Consider the following 19972-nt stretch of genomic DNA (forward strand, 5'->3'; position numbering starts at 1 on the left):
TTGGTCAGGTGATGAGCATGGCCTGGTTTCCTCCAGACAGGACGCTTGCCATTCAGGCCAAAGAGTTCAATCTTTGTTTCATCAGATCAGAGAATTTTGTTTCTTATGGTCTGAGAGTCCTTTAGGTGCTTTTTGGCAAACTCCAGATGGGCTGTCATGTGACTTTTACTGAGGAGTGGTTTCCATCTGGCCTTCGGCATCCGTAGGTAGGGGCAAGTGGGGAGGTGCGAGTGACCCCCTTGGAAGCAGCAAGGGTCTGCCTTGGCTACATCTGTAGCTGTGCTGGCTCTCTGGGTTTGTGTGAGTTGGCTCCACAGTTGTTGCAGATCAGTGTCATTGAGCTTACAGAGCTCTGTACTGCCACCTCTGGCTGCTTCCTGTATGTGCGCCCCTCGTGTTTGCTTTGCTGCCTATAATGTATTTTCAAAGGGACATGTGGAAACAGGACCTGGGAGAAGGAAGACCACCGTGACCTTTCAAGTGGGGGCTGTGAGTACAAGTAAAGGGAGGAGGCTGTTTGTGTAGAGGGGGGCAGAGCTGTGTGTGCTTACAGATTTGTGTGTGGGGGCCTGACATATATAAAGATGAGCGGGGCAGCTGAGTGCATACAGGTATGATCAGTGAAAGAGGTGCCAGATATAGGAAAGATCATATCATCTGTTCTGTCCTGTATACAGCTATATACACCCATCTTCCTTCCTGTATTCCTCCATCATTACTGACTGCAGATAAACATCATCTGTCCTGCTTAGGGTCACTATAAATGGGTCAATTTTTATCTACTATACTATTATTATTTTTTAAAAGATGATTGGATAAAAAAAAATGTTCGTTGTTAGGTCTTTTGTCTGTTGCATAAAAAAATAAACCTTTTGGCTAAGATCAAGTGTAGTATCTGTTCTTATCAGAGTTTAGTAGAGGTACTCTGCTATCATGCTGGCCTTTTGGTAGGAATGGCTGGCTGTATAGTATTCCTGCTGGTATGATGGGGGCTCTGAAGACTAGTACCAGCTGGAACAGAAACCGGGGTGCCCACAGGCAGTTGGGGCACTGGAGTAATTCCCCCAGGAAGACTGGAGAGGCTCAGTTCCTCCTGGTTTGAATGGGTCTACCTTGTCTGGAAATGGGCTGGGAAGTGGCTGTCCCGGGGTGCCCTTATTAACACTTGGGCATGGGTAACCCACGGTGTGACTGAGCACATGGTCACAGCACTAAAACTTTTTCTGCGCTGCGCCTCTATGGGCTAGGCCTTTTAGCTAAGTCCAGGGCAATTTTTGCTAGGCCTACTCAGTGCATATTGCACAGCCACTATTTAATTAAAGAGGAAGTAAACCCTGATGAGTTTACTTCCTCTTTCATTCCCTGCAAAGGTAAAGCATAATGGACTACTATGCATCGCATAGTAGTCCATTATGTGTCACTTACCTGACACAGGAGCCAGCGAAGTCACCACCGTCCCCTGTAGTCCGGCGCATCCATCTTCTTGGTGGGTCTCGCTGCTCCGCCGCTGTCATTCGTCAAAGCCGCGATGATGTCACTCCCGCGCATGTGCACAGGAGCCGCCACTCGCGGCATATTGACGTTGACCGCGGCGCGCTCAGTGCGCCTGCGCACCACTGTCTACGGCGCATGCCCGGTAGACAGCAGTGCCTGTCTTTCGGCAAATATCTCATAAACCGTGTAGGTTTAGGAGATATTTCTTGGACCTACAGGTAAGCCTTAATCTAGGCTTACCTGTAGGTCAAAGTTGGTTGTAAGGGTTTACAACCACTTTAATTTATTTTCTCCTTCACGTTTTTCTTTTTTTGTGTGTGCTTTTTCACTGGATGGATGGTGTGGGTCCTGGGGCCTACCCTGAAGTCTAGGAGGAGGATATGTGGCCATTAGGTTCCTTTCTCCCCTGAACCGAGTCTGTCTTCGGGAAAGCCACTCAACCTAGTACTTGTTGGACGGCTTCAGCTGACCATGAGGAGAGGGGTCTGCCAGGCTTTTTGGCTAAGTGGACCATGTTAGAATCTTGTCCATGTCAAGAGCCCGGCATTCTGGGAGTTCAGAGTAAGGTCCTACCCCTTCAGGTGGTTTACAAAAAAAGCACACCTTTAACACCCCTTTCACACCAGGGCGTTTTGCAGGCGCTATAGCGTTAGAAATAGCGCCTGCAATCCGCCCTAAAGAAGCTGCACCATTGTGTGTAGTGTGAAAGCCCAGAGGGCTTCACACTACAACGGTGTGCTGGCAGGACATCAGAAAAAAGTCCTGCCAGCAGCTTCTTTGGAGCGGTGAAGGAGCGGTGTGTTTACCGCTCCTCCACCGCTGCTCCCCATTGAAATCAATGTGTCAGCGCTGTAATGCCGCCGGCAAAACGGCGCTATTGCGGCGTATTGCTGGCGGTTTTAACCCTTTCGTGGCCGCTAGCGGGGGTAAAAGCTCCCCGCTAGCGGCTGAAATGCGCCGCAAATCCGGCGGTAAAACGCAGCTAAAAATAGCAGCGTTTTACCACCGACACAAAGGGCGGTGTGGTGTGAAAGGGGTCTAAGTGCATTTTTTTGTGTGTGTTTGCACGTGCACTTTTTTGTACACTTATGGGTTTTTGTTTTTGCGCACCATCGCGGATTAAAAAAATAATAAAATAAAATAATTTTTGCAACAAAAACTTTAAAGTGTTAATTCACTTTTACAGAAAAAGGACCCTTCCCCCGGTCCGTAACGATCTCTGGAAATGCTGAGCTGTCAGCACTCATGCAGCCAGTCCAGCGATCCAGGGATTTAAAATCCCCACTCTTCTCCCTCTTCTCTGTGCAGAGCTTCCAGGATGGAGCAAAGTAATGCTGATTAGTCAGGGCCATCACAGCGAACCCCTCTGGTCCATCCCAGGAGTGCTGCGCTGAGAAAAGGGACAAGAGCAGAGATTTCAAATCCCCAGACCGCGAGATCGGCTCTGATGGTTAAGCATTGCTAAAGGTAAGTGCAGCAGGGACTAGGGGGTGGGGAGAGTGTACAGTGTTAGTTCACCATTCATTTTTTCTATAAAGTCTCATGCACACTGGATGTTTTTTATTCCTTCCCCAAGGAAAACATGTTTAGGAGCCTTGATAGCTTGGGTGTTCATTCATTCAATTGGGCAGATTCTAGTCATTGGAATAAATGAATGCTTAAGCGCTAAACGTGCCTAGCACTCAAGTGCAATTAGGTACATCAAGTTTTTTTTTACGCTGAAATGCTCCTCTTCTGACTGCGCTTATTTGTTATTTTAGGTTATGACAAAATTATCACTGAATCAATAGGCCCATAGCTAAAGTGTAATTAATGCTCTGGTCCATGAGGGTTATACAGTTGCAATAGTTAACGTGGTTAAATATGGCTGCTATGTCATCCCACAGTACCACTGGACCAATTGTTATGTTAATATGATCATTTTTTTAATCTTCCTGTCTGTGCCCTTCTCAAAGTAGTCTTACTTCATTACTTACCTGACTTCAGTTCAAAGCCTGGTCCACCCTCAATTTCCCTATCCAATGAAAGTGCTACCTGTGGCATTGGACAGTGGGTCAGAAAGAGTAGCACAAGCCTGAAGAGTAGTTAGATACACAGTGGGGTAGATTTACTAAAACTGGAGTGTGCAAACTCTGGTGCAGCTCTGCAGAGAAACCAATCGGCTACCAGGTTTTATCGTCAAAGCTTAATTGAATAAGCTGAAGATAGAAGCTGATTGGCTACCATGCACAGCTGTATCAGATTTTGCACTCTCCAGTTTTAGCAAATCAATCGCAGTTGGGCTCAAGCCTGTGCATGTGCTTTGCTTTCAAAAATCAGAAAACTAAAAACCCCATCAAACTTTATGTGTGAAGTTTATATTAAAATTAAATTTTTACCTATGTTTGCTGCCTGTTGTCTGAACCCATAAAAAATAATTCTAATGCTCAAAACTGCATGTAAAAAAATACTTTCCTTTACTAACCAAAGTCATTATTGAGGTCAATGCAACTGTTTTAGGCAGTGTAGGACCACTTTTTAGACTAAATTACAGCAACACATTTACACACTCTATGGTCGTCTCTTGTTCTACTAACCATAACTTACCTTTGGAAGGAATCAGCAAGCAAGGCAATAAGCAGGTTGATGCAAAGGATGGCTGAGATTCCAAGGAACGTGCCACACAAAATATAGGCCATGACAGGATCAACTCCATACATGTCTGAAAAGGCGTAATCATCCACCAATGTGATCCGGAAGACGGTGAACAGCATCTGAGGAACAGTAGCCATATTTTCTACTAGACCTAGACAAACAAGATGATATTGCGTTATCAACTCATACAGCTCCTGCTCACCTTTTATAGTTTAAATATACACCAGAGTTATTGTAAAAACATCATAAGTAGCACATAAAAAATAAATTAAAAAACTTTAATGTCTAGATTTTGTACCTAAACTGTTGAATGAAACAATGGGACAGGAACTATCTAAGCCCTTGTACACACGGTCGGAGACTCCGACGGAATGTGTCCTATCGGACCATTTTGTCAGATATTCCGACTGTGTGTGGTCTCCATCGGACTGTTTCCATCGGAATATCCGACGGACCTACTTTTCCAACTTGCCGGTAAATTTTTCCGACAAAATGCTCTGATCGAACATACTCCGATCATATGTAGCCTACTCCGACGGACAAAGTGCCACGCATGCTCAGATCAAATTCCTAGACCAAAGCTATTGGCTACTAGCCTGAGTGTAGTCCCGTCGTAACGAAATAACGTCATCACATTATGTACAATCGGATTTTCCGACAACTTTGTCCAACCGTGTGTATGCAACATCACTTCCAGACCTCTTCCGGAATTAATCCGTCGGAATTACTCAGACGGATTTGGTTGTTGGAATCTCCGACCGTGTTTACAAGGGCTTAGAGTAGAGGTAGTAATAGTTAGTCACATTCAATTGGACTTGTTCTCGAATGTTGAAGACATTTCAGAGCTTCTTCAAGTCACTTCTTGAGTCTTGGGAAGATACCCCAGCATTTACATCCTCACAGATAGCACAGATCCTAATCCAAGATCCGGAAGAAAGGTGAAAAAGTTGTGGAACCACCATATTCTATTTACATAATCCCATCCTTGATGTCACAAGAGGTGTGATAGATGCCATCCAAGCCAAACTGGGACAACCATCCCTGAACAGGGTTGAGGCCTTCCTCACCATCTGTCTTCCACATATAAGGCCTATTTTAACATCTCTACCTGGTGATTTGACAACAATTCACACCTTCAGCCAAGTAAATCGCTGAATTAAAACCTATGAGGACTTTTTTTTTTTTTTATGCAGGCCTTTATGTTTTTAAAACTTGTAGTTACAATATGTATATGCTCCCCAATATGACCCTGTCTATCCTCAATTATAGTGATCATACACAAGATTTATCATTAGTAATAATCTAAAATGATGCAACACACATGGCATTGTTCTGCACTTTTGCAATCATCTGAAAAATTTGATCCAAAATACGATCCATAAGTTATAAATGTGAATGATCTTTTTAAAAATCATAATTTAATTTCTCTGCCCTTAAAAAAATTGGTAGGTTAGTTTGATTGTCAAAATACCACCACATACAATTCTTTGATGGAGCCAAACTTGTTTGAGAGCTCAGTAAATCGATCAAATGGATTCAATTTGTGTTTGATTAGTTGCATTGAATGAATGTTTGTATGAGCACCAGAAGGTGGGCTTTTACGCCCAAATGCTGCACATAAACATCCATGGATGGCACATAGACTGTTCTCCCAGCACGTTGACCAAGCTACCAAGCTATCATAGACAGTTCTGGGTCTCCAATAATGATTGAAAGCAGGTGAGATCATTTGACCACTGTGATAGCCAACTACAGTGGTCACATTATCCAGAAATCCATCCGCCTACCTCGGGGACATAATCCACCCTAGATCGTGGGCTAGACGGGAAAGGATTAAGCTACAATCCACTAGGAAATCTGGCACAGTGGTATAAATCAACAAATAACTCCTTTATTCATGATATGCAAGGAGCTACAGTACAGCCAGTAAAGGCCAAAGAGTTTCAGATATTGCCGCCTTAATCATGACTAATGGCTGAAACGCGTTGACTTTCACTGGCAGATTTATACCACTGTGATGGCTTTCCTAGTGGACTGTGTGTATGTGAGTCTTCAAAAACCTACAGCCTGAGCATTGATTCCAGAGATTTACACTTTCTACAGGTAGTAGCACAGCTTCTGTCTGTTCCCAATGGGTTAGGCTACCTCTAAATAAATAAATATTTAAAACAGAATACAAAAAAGGAAAAAGAGAAAGAAGAAGCAAACCTCCAAATATGATCCAGAAGGCACAGGCGTAGGGGATATAAAATTCTCCATAGAGAAAGAGGAATTTGAGCAGGTCATTCACAATCTTTCCAAGCATCACAATGAAAGGACCAAGAAGGCTGATGATTAAGATAAAAAAAAAAAGTAAACATTACAACAAAAATGAATCAAGAAATGTGTAAGACATTCAGTTGACTGATACCCCACTTTTATATGACCTCTGGTTAGTGGTTATATTTTGTTAGCCGTGTATCTGGATGCTCACATGCTCATTTATGAAGCATTAGAGGCCAATATTACATTCTGCTTATGTTCATTAAAGGTCATTTAATACTTGATGAGAAATTCACTTTAATGTTTTAGGTTTGTTGCCAAGGTGATAGTTCTTCTGGTTTCCAGAGCCGTAATTAGAGGAGGGCAGAAGGGCCAGATTAAGAACATGATGGGCCTGATGCTGAGGATTTTGGTGGGGCTTTATATATATATATAAAAAAAAAAGTTAAAATTCAAACAAATTAAATTAAATAATAGAGGGATGATGAGAGAGAGAGAGAGAAATAGGATGAGAGAGGGGTGAAGGGTAAGGGAGGGAGGATGAGGGGGGGGGGTGAGAGAGAGAGGATGCACATGAGCATGCAACGCAGCACGGCAAAGGCAAGTGACCGAAGGCACGGAACCCAGAAGAAAGACCGGGTGAAGATGGAAAATGGAAGTGCCCGGGACCCGCCGGATTGATCACAGCGCAGCACTGAAGGGCTCAGTCTGACAGGTAAGTGTCAGGTAATGTGATAATATGCTGTGCATACTAGTACATGATGGCATAATCTACCTCAGGGTCTCTAAAAAGTAGTAATGTTAGCAAAGTTTACTACCGCTTTAATATCACGAGATCCCAGAAGCCTCTCATGGGGCCCCCTAATGACCTGGTGGCCCTTGGGCAGTGCCCAAGTGCTTAGTTGCCAACATTTCAAACATATTTCCAATAACCTGGTGGCCCTTGGGCAGTGACCAAGTGCTTAGTTGCCAACATTTCAAAAATATTTCCAGGGAGACTTTTTTTTTCAGTAGTATATTTAGAGTAGCTGACTATGTTCCTCAATACATCACAATAGTAATCACAAAATTAAATGAGTACTAATAATGGGCAGAACAAATATGAGGACTGAGAAGATTTCCTTTAGTTGAACTAACAAAAGTGTGCCCATTCTAGAGCTGGTAACATTGAGGATAGTCAATATAATTTTAAAGAACTGTTTTTGTGGGTAAGAGGCATAGGGGAGGAGTATGGGTGGTATAAAAGTAGGAAGTATGTACAGGTGAGGGAGAGGAATATGGAGGGTATAACAGTGGCACTATGTACAGGAGGGGAGTGTGGAGGGTATGGCAGTGGGCACTATGTATAGGACAGGAGTTTGGGGGGGGTATGACAGTGGGCAGTATGCACAGCAGAGGCGTGTGGAGGGTATGATGGGCAGTATGTACAGGAGAGGAGTGTGGAGGGTATCACAGTGAGCGGTATGTACAGGAGAAGAGTGTGGAGGGTATCACAGTGAGTGGTATGTACAGGAGAAGAGTGTGGATGGTATGATAGTGGGTAGTATGCACAGCAGAGGAGTGTGGAGGGTATGACAGATGGCACTATGTACAGGAGAGGAGTGTGAAGGGTATGACAGTGGGCAGTATGTCCAGGAGAGGAGTGTGGACAGTATGATACTGAGCAGTATGTACAGGAGACGAGTGTGGAGTGTAAGACAGTGGGCAGTATGTACAGGAGAGAAGTGTGGAGGATATAACAGCGGGCAGTATGTGCAGGAGAGGAATGTGGAGGGTATAACAGTGGGCAGTATGTACAGGAGAAGTATTGCAGCAGCTGACAGGCGTTCATGAGGTATTACTGCGGCCTCCTTATTTTTTATTTTTTTACATTGCTGAATGGTAGTTATACATTGTTGGACTATGCTGCTACTGCGAGCGAGTTTGGTTTGCAGTTGCAGAGTGGCAGCATTGAAATAAATAGGGGCGTTTGACAGGCGGTGCTGCCTGTCAAACTCTGCATGCTCCAAGCTGTCCATTGAGCTCAGTGCCTCTGACAAGAAGTGAGAGGCACTGTGAGCTCATCCTCTCAGTCTGCTGCAAACAGAGTGCGCCAGCTTGTAACTGGTGGCTCTGTAGCTTCTGACAGGCTGCACAAGTAGTGGCGTTGCTATGGCAGTACGGGGGGTGCGGCCGGTTTACACTCACCGGGTGACACTCACCAGAGGGGTGACACTGGGGCCGCCACTAAACGCTATAGCTTGGAGCGGTGCGAGCAGGGCATTCAGCCGTGCGGGGGACGGCTGTCACTCAGGGATCTCCAATATCTCCCGTGGCAGCCGGATTAGGTGGGTGGAGCTGGGGGTGTGGCTGCCTCCTCCACTCCTCCCACAGACCCCTTCACACCGATCCCACAGCTGAAGGTGATAGACCTGAGGACACAGCAGCCCCGCCCACCCGCTGGGTCTTCATCTGCAAGCATGAGGTAATCAGAGGTATGCTATAAATTACTGCACAGCACACTGTCACACATCCCTACCTGACTTGTACCACCACAAACCTGCCCTGTGCCACCCCAAACCTGCCCTGTGCCACCCCAAACCTGCCCTGTACCACCCAAAACTGCCCTGTGCCACCCCCAATCTGCTCTGTACCACCTCCAACCTGCCCTGTACCACCCACAACCTGCCCTGTACCACCCACAACCTGCCCTATACCACCCCAACTTGCACTGTACCAGCCCCAACTTGCCCTGTACCAGCCCCAACTTGCCCTGTACCACCCCAACCTGCCCTGTGCCACCCCGACCTGCCAATATACCAATCCAACCTACCCCATACCACCCCAACCTGCCACTATACCACTCTATAATACCCTAACCTGTGTCACCCCCCACCTGCCCTGTACCACCCCCAACCTGCCCTGTACCACCCCCAAACTGCACTATACCACTCTATACTACCCTAACCTGTCACTATATCACCCTATACTATCATTTACAGGGGCTGGTTTTGAGTACGCCCCGAGACCATGCACTGCCTGCAGGGTGCAGACAGCCTAGGCAGGAGGGGGGGGTGACACCATGTTTTACCGCACCAGGTGACACCAACCTAAGTGACGCACTGTGCACAAGGAGCCCCATATCTCCGGAACCATAGATGATAGGAGCCCCAAATTTTTACCAGTGGTGGGGTAGGTTTTCAGCCGCAAAATGTGGGTTATGCAAGCTGAGCTGAGCCACGAACCTCAAAGTCAATCTTTTTTTTTGTGATTTTATTTTTATTTTTTTGGGGCAAATGGGCCTTAAGGTAAGGGGCCTGGAGCTGCAGCTCCAATAGCCCCTATGTTAATCTGGCCCTGGAGGGCAGAAGGGGCAGTTGTCCAAGACACAAAGGAGGCAAGGAGTGCAATATCACACAAAAGACCAATGAAAATGGGTTTGGGGTCTGCCTGTGGCTCATAATTTAATGTGCACTTCTGCCAAAACTATGGACATTAAAGTATTTTCATATTCTTAACATGCAGTAAAAACAAAACAAAAAAAAAACATTAAAACAAGCCCACACTGACCCCTGAAGATGCATATACTGTGAATAAATTTATCTTCAAAATTCTCAATTGAAATCACAAATCACAGCTCTTCTCCCTCTATCTTTCTTGGCTTTCTTGGACTGCATGTCGCTGGTGCTCCTCATCTGGAAGCTGGACTACTTTATGAGAGGCTGCACCTATGGATTTTTTGTGTACCAGGATCTAGTAAAGTCCCTACTTGTATTCGTATTACTTCATGGCCCCAGTCGTAAACCGTGAACTGTTCCAGTCTTCCTATACTAGTGCTACAGCTGCCTAGCAAGAGGTGTCCTCTGCTAACAACCCGTTAGGTCTGGAGTATCCTGCACCACCCCAAATTCCCTCCCAAGTTTCTACTAGCAAATAAACTTCCAAAAGACAACCCCTAGACCAGCGGTCCCCAACCTCCCTGGCACCGGGGTGGGAGAGTTGCAGCCTATCACTTCGGGGGTGGTGTTGGGGGTGCAGCCTGTCACCTATCACCAGTGCTCTATTAGATTCTGTCCCCATCCCGTCTTTCCACCCTTCCTTTCTCCTTCTTCGTGACCACTCAGAGGGAAGGGAGTAGTGATGCTGGGAGAAGGAGAGCAGACGCCCTCTTGTAATCGGAGAGGGTGACAGTGGAGGTTGTACTGGCTCGCTCTGCCCGCCGCCAACCCCCATCGCCTGGCCTGGCTCCCAGTAGGCCACATACCGACACTGGCCACAGCCCGGGTGTTGGGAACCCCTACCCTAGACTGATTAATGAGCCGGAGTGAACAGAGTAAGCCCTTGTACACACGGTCGGAGATTGCAGCGGAATGTTTCCTATCGGACCGTTTTGTCGGATATTCCTACTGTGTGTGGTCTGCTTTGGATTGTTACCGTTGGAATATTCGACGGACCAACTTTTCCAACTTGCCGGTAAAATTTTCCGTCAAAATGCTCCGATCGGACATACTCCGATCATGTGTAGCCTACTCCGACGGACAAAGTGCCACGCATGCTCAGATCAAATTCCTAGACCAAAGCTATTGGCTACTAGCCTGAATGTAGTCCCGTAGTCCCGTCGTAATGAAATAACGTCATCACGTTATGTAAAATCGGATTTTCCGACAACTGAGTCCGACCGTGTGTATGCAACATCACTTCCGGACCTCTTCCGGAATTAATCCGTCGGAATTACTCCGACGGATTTGGTTGTCGGAATCTCCGACCGTGTGTACGGGGGCTTAGTTTGCTGTGTGCCTGACTGGCTCTGCACTGTTTGGGAAAGACCCTGTCACATCTAAAGCGGCTCCTTTGGGGGTAGCACTACATGAAATACACATACAGAGTATAAACTTCAGTCATAAAAAAGTGATGAATGTATCATTATCTAGTGAACCACACAGCTGTGCGTAGATGTCTTCATAATTTACAGTGATGAAAAGAGCTTTTGTGTTTCCAACACATTCTATTTTTGTTTATTTTTTTTCTTAATGAGAGAAGGAAATGTTAGAAAATCTTTGATCGACTCAACTTTTTAACAGCTTCTATTTTTTTCCTTAATGACAGATGCAAATTTGATCACAATTTTGATTGGCTGTAAATCTTTTGCCGTTTGGAACACCTGCTGAACTGAAGATGGATTGCCATGTTTTGGAAGTTTCTATGAAGAACCTGATCTTGTGCAGAACGAGACCATCAATCATGGAGCAAAGGACCTTTCAGATAACATGGTGGCTGTCAAGAAAGCCGGCAGAGGTATGTCCTGAGGGCCGGTTATCCAGGATACCAGCAGGAAAATGTAGCCTGGTGGTAGCCTGAAGACGTCCAGTTACCAGGCAGTAGCATGACAAATATTTCCAACCTGCTGGCATTGCTCCTGCATCATCAAAGCCTTCGAACATGCTAGGAATCCTTTGAATGTTAATGGTGCATACGCTGCCTGCTTACCAACAAGGGACAACATGTGTGTTGCCATGGAATAAAGTTGTACATGTTTTGAATAATTGAAATGCTCTCGTAAGTCTTATATTTCCAAACTGTGTGCACAGGAGGGAAGCCAATGGCGTGACATTCCTTAATCACTTTATTGCTGGAAGAGGTCACTATGCAAACATTGGGAATATATGTTTTATTTATTGGGGAGAGGTGGAGCATACATAAAAATGTACACGTAAGTAAATAATTAGTGGTGGAGTTAGAGCTTGTGTATGTTTGGGTTGGCCCTCTGAAGAGCGATCCTCCTTTGATCGCCTTACTGTGAGCATTTGACAGGTGGTAAGGAGGCGTTATGTGACCACCTGTTTTAACTCCTAAAAGCCTGCACCACCATGGACCGCACACAATTGTGGCATGGCTGCATTCTCTTGATAGGGTTACATTTGGCCAACAGTGCTGCCTACCAAACGCGACAGCAGGGATCGTTATTGCCATGCTGTAATACAACAGCAGGTGCATACTTAAGAACTATGTAAACTTCGGGGGCCGCTCTAAGCTGTTACCCTGTAATGCTCAGGAGACTTACATTGATTAAGGGTGCTGGCATTGAAAGAGCGGGTTCTGGCTTTATATACACACCTAGGAAGAAGGGGATGAAACTCTGCACTCCAGAAAAGCAGCCCAAATATAGAAGGAGATGAAGGGGTTTCAGTCCAACACCATCCAAGCCACACATCTGACACATTTTACCCTGACCCTGTGACTAAGCCATGTGTGTGTGAGGCGAAACCCGTTAGTGCATGAAGTGGAAGTAGTCAGGCTGAAGCCGCTTTCACTTCCTTCTATACTAAAACTGCGCTTCAACCTCTTCATCCTAAGTAGATGTATACCACTGTGCAGGTGCTTTTGCAGCTTAGGGGGACAGGTTAGGGGTTGGAGTGGTGAAAATGCAACTCAACTGTGCATCTTTACAGCCCCTTCAACTGCAAGTGCAAACTAATGCCCCATACACACGGTCAGACATTCTGACGTCAAAATCCGTCAGATTTTTTCCCAACAGATTTTGGCCCAAACTTGTCTTGCATACACACGGTCGCACAAAGTTGTCGGAAATCCGATCGCTCACAACGAGGCGACGTACAACACGTACTATGGGGCTATAAACGTAATTTATTCTGAGCATTTATGCCACTTTGTCCGTAGGAATTGTCTACACACAATCGGAATTTAAATGATCGGATTTTGTTGTCGGAAAATTTTAGATCCAGATCTCAAACTTTGTGTGTCGGAAATTCTGATGGAAAAAGTCAGATGGAGCCCACACACGATCAAATTTTCCAACAACCAGATCCGATCGCACATTTTCCATCGGAATGTACGACCGTGTGTACAGGGCATAAGTCTTACCGTCATACATAACCATATCTGCCATTAGGCACTCGCAGGCTGTGCCACATTCGCTCGATTGGGCTGTGTTTGGTGGGTGGTAATGCTCGGCAAATGCGACAGCTGGGATCATTTTCACAGTGCCACGATGCAAAGCATCACGTCTGTATTATATGTATAACACTATATGGCTGTCATTGCAGCTTAAGGGGAGTGTTTGAGGGGACAGCAATAATGCGGCTCAACCTTGTATTTTAATACTGCCCCCCCCCCGCCCCGCCCCCCATCCAATCGCAAGTCCAAACTAAATCTCACTGCCACACACGACCACATTCACTTCAATGGGTTGCATACGGCAGGCAGTACTGCCTGCCAAACCCGACAGCAGTAATGATTTTTGCTGTGATGCAATGCAAAGCATTGAGCCTGCAGCATGTGCATGCCACTGTCTGGCTGTCTTTGCAGCTTAGGAGGAGTGGTTGGGGGCAGTAAAACACAGCTCAATTGCCCCCCAATTGCAAGTGTAAATTTAGACTTACTGCCATAAACAACCAGATTTGCAATAAGGCACTTGTAAGCAATTACTTGAATACGTTGCGACCGGCAGGCAGTGCTGCCAATAGAACATGACTATGAAAATGGGGTTGTCAGAGTTTTGCCAATAGAAAAAAAAAAGGTGCCAATAATGGCATTCTGTGTCCCATAGACTTCAATTCTAAAACCACATCCCACAAACTTCAATGCAAAATCTCGTCCCCTAGAATTCAATGCAAAAACACTCCCTAGTGCCTTCAATGCAAAGTCGCAGCCCATAGACTTCAATACAAAAAACGCCACCCAGTGACTTCTGTGCAAAATCGCGTCCCATAGACTTTAATGCAAAATTGCGTCCCATAGACTTCTATGCAAAAACACCCCCTAGTGACTTCAATGAAAAATCGCGTCCCATTAACTTCAATGCAAATTCACGTCCCATTGGCTTTTAAAAAAAAAAAATGTATTGCATTTTAGTTTGAATATGAGATATGAGGTCTTTTTGACCCCAGATCTCCTATTTAAGAGGGTCTGTCATGCTTTTTTATATTACAAGGGATGTTTACATAATAGTAATAAAAGTGACACATTTTTTTTTAAAACAGTGTAAAAAAAAATAAAACAAATAAGAAAAAAAAAGTTTTAATCGCACCCGTCCCGACGAGCTCGTGCACAGAAGTGAACGCATACGTGAGTAGCGCCCGCATATGAAAATGATGTTCAAACCATGTGAGGCATCACTGCAATCGGTAGAGCGAGAGCAATAAATCTAGCCCTAGACCTCCTCTGTAATTCAAAACATGCAACCTGTAGAATTTTTTAAACATCGCCTATGGAGATTTTTAAGGGTAAAAGTTTGTCGCCATTCCACGAGCGGGTACAATTTTGAAGCGTGACATGTTGGGTATCAATTTACTCGGCATAACATTATCTTTCACAATATAAAAAAAAAATTGGGCTAACTTTACAGTTGTCTTATTTTTTAATTCAAAATTTGTATTTTTTCCCCAAAAAAAAGAGAGCGTGTAAGACCGCTGGGCAAATACGGTGTGACAGAAAGTATTGCAACGACCACCATTTTATTCTCTAGGGTGTTAGAATTTTTTTTTTATAATGTTTGGGGGTTCTACGTAATTTTATAGCAAAAAAAAATGTTTTTAGCTTGTAAACAACAAATCTCAGAAAGAGGCTCGGTCCTTAAGTGGTTAAAACTGTCTCGGTTTCGGTTTTCGGCCAAGTGCATCCTGAACTTTTGGTTTCAGCACCAGAATTTAAATTTTAGTGCACCACTAACAGAGACCCAGTGATGATGTCACTGGTTCTAAAATAAGGGATGTAATGAAATGTAAACATTTTATTGGCATGTTGATGAGGGGGGATGTACCAAAGAAGGGAAAAAATGTGAGCAGATTAAAATCCAGCTAAAAAAAAAAAAAAAAAAGTTTTGGATTTTAACCTTAACTTTGCCTGACCATATATGACATCAGGTTGCTATGTTATTACTGCTTTATTTAATAAGCCTGTAGTTTCGAAGTATATTTAATAATGCAGATCCGAGTGACAATATCATAATGAATGGGGGGAGGAAGGGTGGGTCCCAAAGAGGAACCGTTGTTGGCTGTGTATACACTTCATTGCCGCAGGTAGAGTTCATGGAAACCTCCGAGGTTACATTTTCTCTGAACACTTGTGATAATTCATACCTGGGACTGGTAATTATAAAAGATTACAGCAGTTCCACCACCTGAATTAGAATGGCAGCAAAGCAATTAGAATGATGTAATGTTATTCTGCAAGTGCACAGATACCTATTAAACACCATGCACCCAGCAAAACTTAAAGCGGTAATAAACCGAAAAGCAAACATTTATTATATTGTAGCTTACCAATTCCTTGATGTGATGGCTGCATTTGTTTTCTTTTTTAGGCTTTCTTTCTTCTAGTGATTCAGCCAGTAAGTCTGCTGTTTTTCAGAAGCTTAAAGTGGTTGTAAAGGCAGAAGGTTTAGCCCCCCTAATACTTACCTGAGCCCCATCTCTATCCAGCAATTTTGCATAAGTGCCTCCGCTGTCCGGGACCCTCCCTCCTGATTGGCTGACACACAGCATTGGCGCTTGCTGCTGTCAATCAAACTCAGACAATCAGGAGGTCAGGACAGAGGGCCTGGGGTCAGTAGGGAAGGGTATAGTGGTCAGGATGGAGAACCTGGGGTCAGTAGGGCAGGGTACAGAGGTTAGGACGAAGGACAAGGGGTCAGCAGAGCAGGGTATAGGGCAGTGATGGCAAACCTTGGCACCCCAGATGTTTTGGAAACTACATTTCCCATGCTGCTCATGCACTCTGCAGTGTAGTTGAGCATCATGAGAAATGTAGTTCCAAAACATCTGGAGTGCCAAGGTTCGCCATCACTGGTATAGGGGGTCAAATCCCCCCATTCCTCTTCTTAACCAAAATCCCCCTCCTAGCACAAACCCCCCAGTCTATTTCCTTTACTCTCCTTAATAACTGCCCCCCCTCCAGTCACATGGGACCCCCATCAAGGTACCTTCAGGCTGGCAGCAGGCTGACTCTCCTCCGGAGTCCAGTGATCAGTGGGTGGAGCTTTCCGTCATGGACAAGGGGCTTCTCTGCAAGCGTCACTTACACAGTGACAGATTGCGGTTCTGGCAGAGTGGAGTGCATGCTCCCCACCTCCTCCTCGGTACAGGAAAACAAAACATTTCAGCAGGAGGAGGAGGGAGAGGTTCAGTGCGCTCCACTCTGCGTGCGTGTGTATGTCAGAGGCAGCCGGACCGGCAAGGAGAGATGCTGGTTGGTGGCTGCCCTTCACAGTGTTGCCCGTGGCATGTGGGAACCTAGACACCTCGCACACACCGCGGGTGATCCGGGACTCAACCCTGATTCACCGGGACTCCAGGACAAGGGACAATTTCCGGGACGGTCCCGGCAAATCAGGGATGGTTGGGAGGTTTGGCACTCTAATACAGAAGATGTGTTACTGGCCAGATCACCAGGTAAAAACAGAGGGGAAATGAGCATAAAAAAAGAAAACTAATATAGCCACCACATCAACTGGTTGGTATGCTGCAATTGAATACATTTTTAGTTTAAGAATTTTGTCTTGCAGTGCGACTGTGTTCGCACTGCAAGGGTTAATTGTGCGTTTATATCCAGGGAAAACAGAAAAGATTTACTTACCTAATCCTCTGCTCCTCTGCACTGCTAGAGCGGTCCATGCAGCATCATCTCCCCCATGCTTCAGCGGTCTAAGGTCCCGATGTCATCAAGAGAAATGCAGGGATGTGATGATGCAGAGAGACAGTTTACCACTGGCGTATGGGGGAGCAGAGGAGCAGGTAAGTTAAAATGCAAAAAAAAACCTCTCCCCTAGGATAAACATGTAGTCAGCCTTTGCAGTGTGGGTACAGTCCCACTGCAAGCAATTATTTTTAAGTTTGCTGGAGCTGTGCTATAAAGGTGTTGTAAAGTCTCATGGTTATGCATTAAGGTGAAAAACCTTCTGTGCTGCAGCTTCCCCCAAAGCCCCCCTTTTTCTTACCTGAACCCAATCATTCCAGCAATGAGAACGACCCCAGCAGCTCCAGATGCTGTCACGGATCCCCCCTTGGATAGATTGATATCAGCAGGAGCCATTGGCTCCCGCTGCTGTCAATCAAATCCAGTGACATGGGAGCCCAGGGCGGGGCCGAGCCATGCTGTCTGTGTCAATGGATGCAGTAGCGGGTCTCCCGCACGAGTGCCCCTAGGGAAGGCGTCTCTCTGTGGGGGGCACCCGATAAAGAGGAGGAGCCAGGAGCGCCTCCGGGGGACCCCAGAAAAGGAGGATCAGCCGCTCTGTGCAAAAGCCTTGCACAGTGGAGGTAAGTATAACATGTTTGTTATTTAAAAAGAAACAAAAAAAAAACTTTACATTCACTTTAACATAAACATAGGAAAAAAGGTGTTATAACATAACTGCTCTGATAGGGGGAGCTCTTTCTGGGGAATTAACTAACCACTTTAATACTGGGCACTTTCACCCCCTTCCTGCCCAGGACAATTTTTAGCTTTCAGTGCTGTCACACTTTGAATGACAAACTAAATTTTTTAAATTTTTTTACACAAAATCTTTTTTTAGGTCACTGGGATCTACAGGAATGACCTAAATGCACTTGTGACTTAAAGAGTACATGTAGAAAATGATTCTGTAGAGCAGGCTTTCTCAACCTTTTACCCCAGAGGAATCTTTGAAATAATTTTCAGGTCTCAGGGAACCCCTGCTAAAATTAGTCCATCAGGGAAAATGCCTCTTACATTGGTGGTCAATGATAAGAGTGCTCCCTTATCTTGGTTGCCAGGATGCCACCCTTACAGTCAGCGTAAAAGATTACTGATGTCCTGCCATTGGCTTTGTCAAGTGTTGGACCCAGAACTTTGTTGGCAACATCAAATTGGAGATCAATTAGCCACAGCTCAAGAAACCCCTGGCAACCCCTGAAGGAACCCTAGATCAATGGAACCCTAGTTAAGAATGGCTACTGTAGAGTTTTGGAAGGGGTGAAGGGTTCTTACCGAATGGCTCTTGCATACTTCATCACTCTCAGCCAGAGGAAAATAATGGTGACAGAAAACACTCGGATGTGAGATACATGCAGGTTGCTGTTTTCCTGGACAACCAGATCAGCTATATGAGTGGTGATCACGGCACAGAGCAGAAAGTACACAATCCAATCAAAGACATTCCTGGGGGTGGTAAAACAGACACATTAACAACACAGGATTGTCACAATTCACCTGCCAGTCACCCACAACCATATAGTAGCTACTAAAGCTACTGTATGTTACAGATCCCACTGAGATGGAAAATAAAATAGTGATTGAAGGCCGATCTACCATGTCTTTATGGACCTTGCGTGTGCACTGGTCAAAATCATTTTGTGGAGGGGGATTATGGTGTGGGGTTGTTTTTTAGGGGTTGGGCTTGGCCCCTTATTTCCAGCGAAGGGAACTCTTAAGGCGTCACCATACCAAGACATTTGGGACAATTTCATGCTCCCAACTTTGTGGGGACAGTTTGGGGATGCCCCCTGTCTGTTCCAACATGACTGCGCACCTGTGCAGAAAGCAAGGTCCATAAAGACATGAATGAGCACGTTTGGGGTGGAGGAACTTGACTAGCCGGCACAGAGTCCCGACCTCAACCCAACATAAAACCTTTGGGATAAATTAGAGCGAAGGCCTTCTCGTCCACATTATTGCCTGACCTCACAAATGCAGTTTTGGAAGACTGGTCAAACATTCCCATATACACATTCCTAAACCTTGTGGACAGCCTTCCCAGAAGAGTTGGAGCTGTTATAGCTGCAAAGGGTGGGCCAACTCAATATTGAATACTATGGACTAAGACTGGGATGTCATTAAAGTTCATGTGCGTCCCAATAGTTTTGGTAATATAGTATCTTTTAATCAATGTTTTTTTACTGTAAAGGCCTCCCTTATGTAGACATCTAAAAACACTGAGACAGCTTCAGGGACCCACCATCTTGGATGTGATGTCAACCACCCAGCAGATTTACAGTGCAAGTTCCTCTTTCAGGAAGATTTTCAAAAAAATCTCTCAATGCAATTCTAAATCCAAAGAATAGTACATTCCAGTGCTCCTCCTGATGGAAATTGGGAAGGTCCTCCAATTATAGATGCAGCTGTTGGGGTCCTCTGTAGAAAAAGCACTGGCCCCTCATTTCTCTCCATTTTGCTCTTTTCAGGATAGGCTGAAGTTCTCAATGATGCATCCCTTATTGGGCTGTCTGGGTGTGCATGCACAGTGCTTTCTCTCCCAGTTTCAGCTTAGCTTTTTAGTGATCGCTCTGTGCCATTCAAACTCCAGGGGTGTAAAGTGTACACATCTAGAGAAGGAGATCAGGTACTGCACATGCGCAGTGCCTGAACAGCCCAGAGCGGCCGATAGGGAGGGCATTATTGAGAAATGCAGCCAATCCTGCAAGCAGCAGGATGCAGAGGAATAAGGGACCAGTGCTTTTTCTGGAGAGGACCCAAAACAGCATCTGTAATGGTAGGAGCCATGGTATGCACTAATTACTGGATTTGGATAAGGGGATTTTCTAAAAGTCTTCCTCAAAGTGAACTTACACTTTAAATGACACTCTATAATTCCACTTCATTGTTCCCCCATCTGCTACATAAAATG

At 45.2% G+C, this 19972-nt stretch overlaps 1 protein-coding gene across 6 annotated transcripts in view; it reads right to left on the minus strand.

Annotated features, from left to right (window-relative positions):
* Positions 1-19972, minus strand: part of LOC143997622 (uncharacterized) — a 238961-nt gene that overhangs the window by 61861 nt on the left and 157128 nt on the right. For all 6 annotated transcript variants that reach the window (XM_077493318.1, XM_077493319.1, XM_077493321.1 and 3 more), the window contains 3 exons: positions 18337-18507; positions 6337-6455; positions 4081-4279 (listed from right to left, as the gene is read on the minus strand). In XM_077493318.1, coding sequence (XP_077349444.1) covers positions 4081-4279; positions 6337-6455; positions 18337-18507 — 489 coding nt within the window. The remainder of the gene's footprint in view (positions 1-4080; positions 4280-6336; positions 6456-18336; positions 18508-19972) is intronic.

Source organism: Lithobates pipiens, unplaced genomic scaffold (assembly GCF_037356315.1).
Source record: "Lithobates pipiens isolate NorthernLeopardFrog02 unplaced genomic scaffold, aLitPip1_a1.2 Scaffold_19, whole genome shotgun sequence".
In the NCBI taxonomy this organism is placed as follows: Eukaryota; Metazoa; Chordata; class Amphibia; order Anura; family Ranidae; genus Lithobates; species Lithobates pipiens.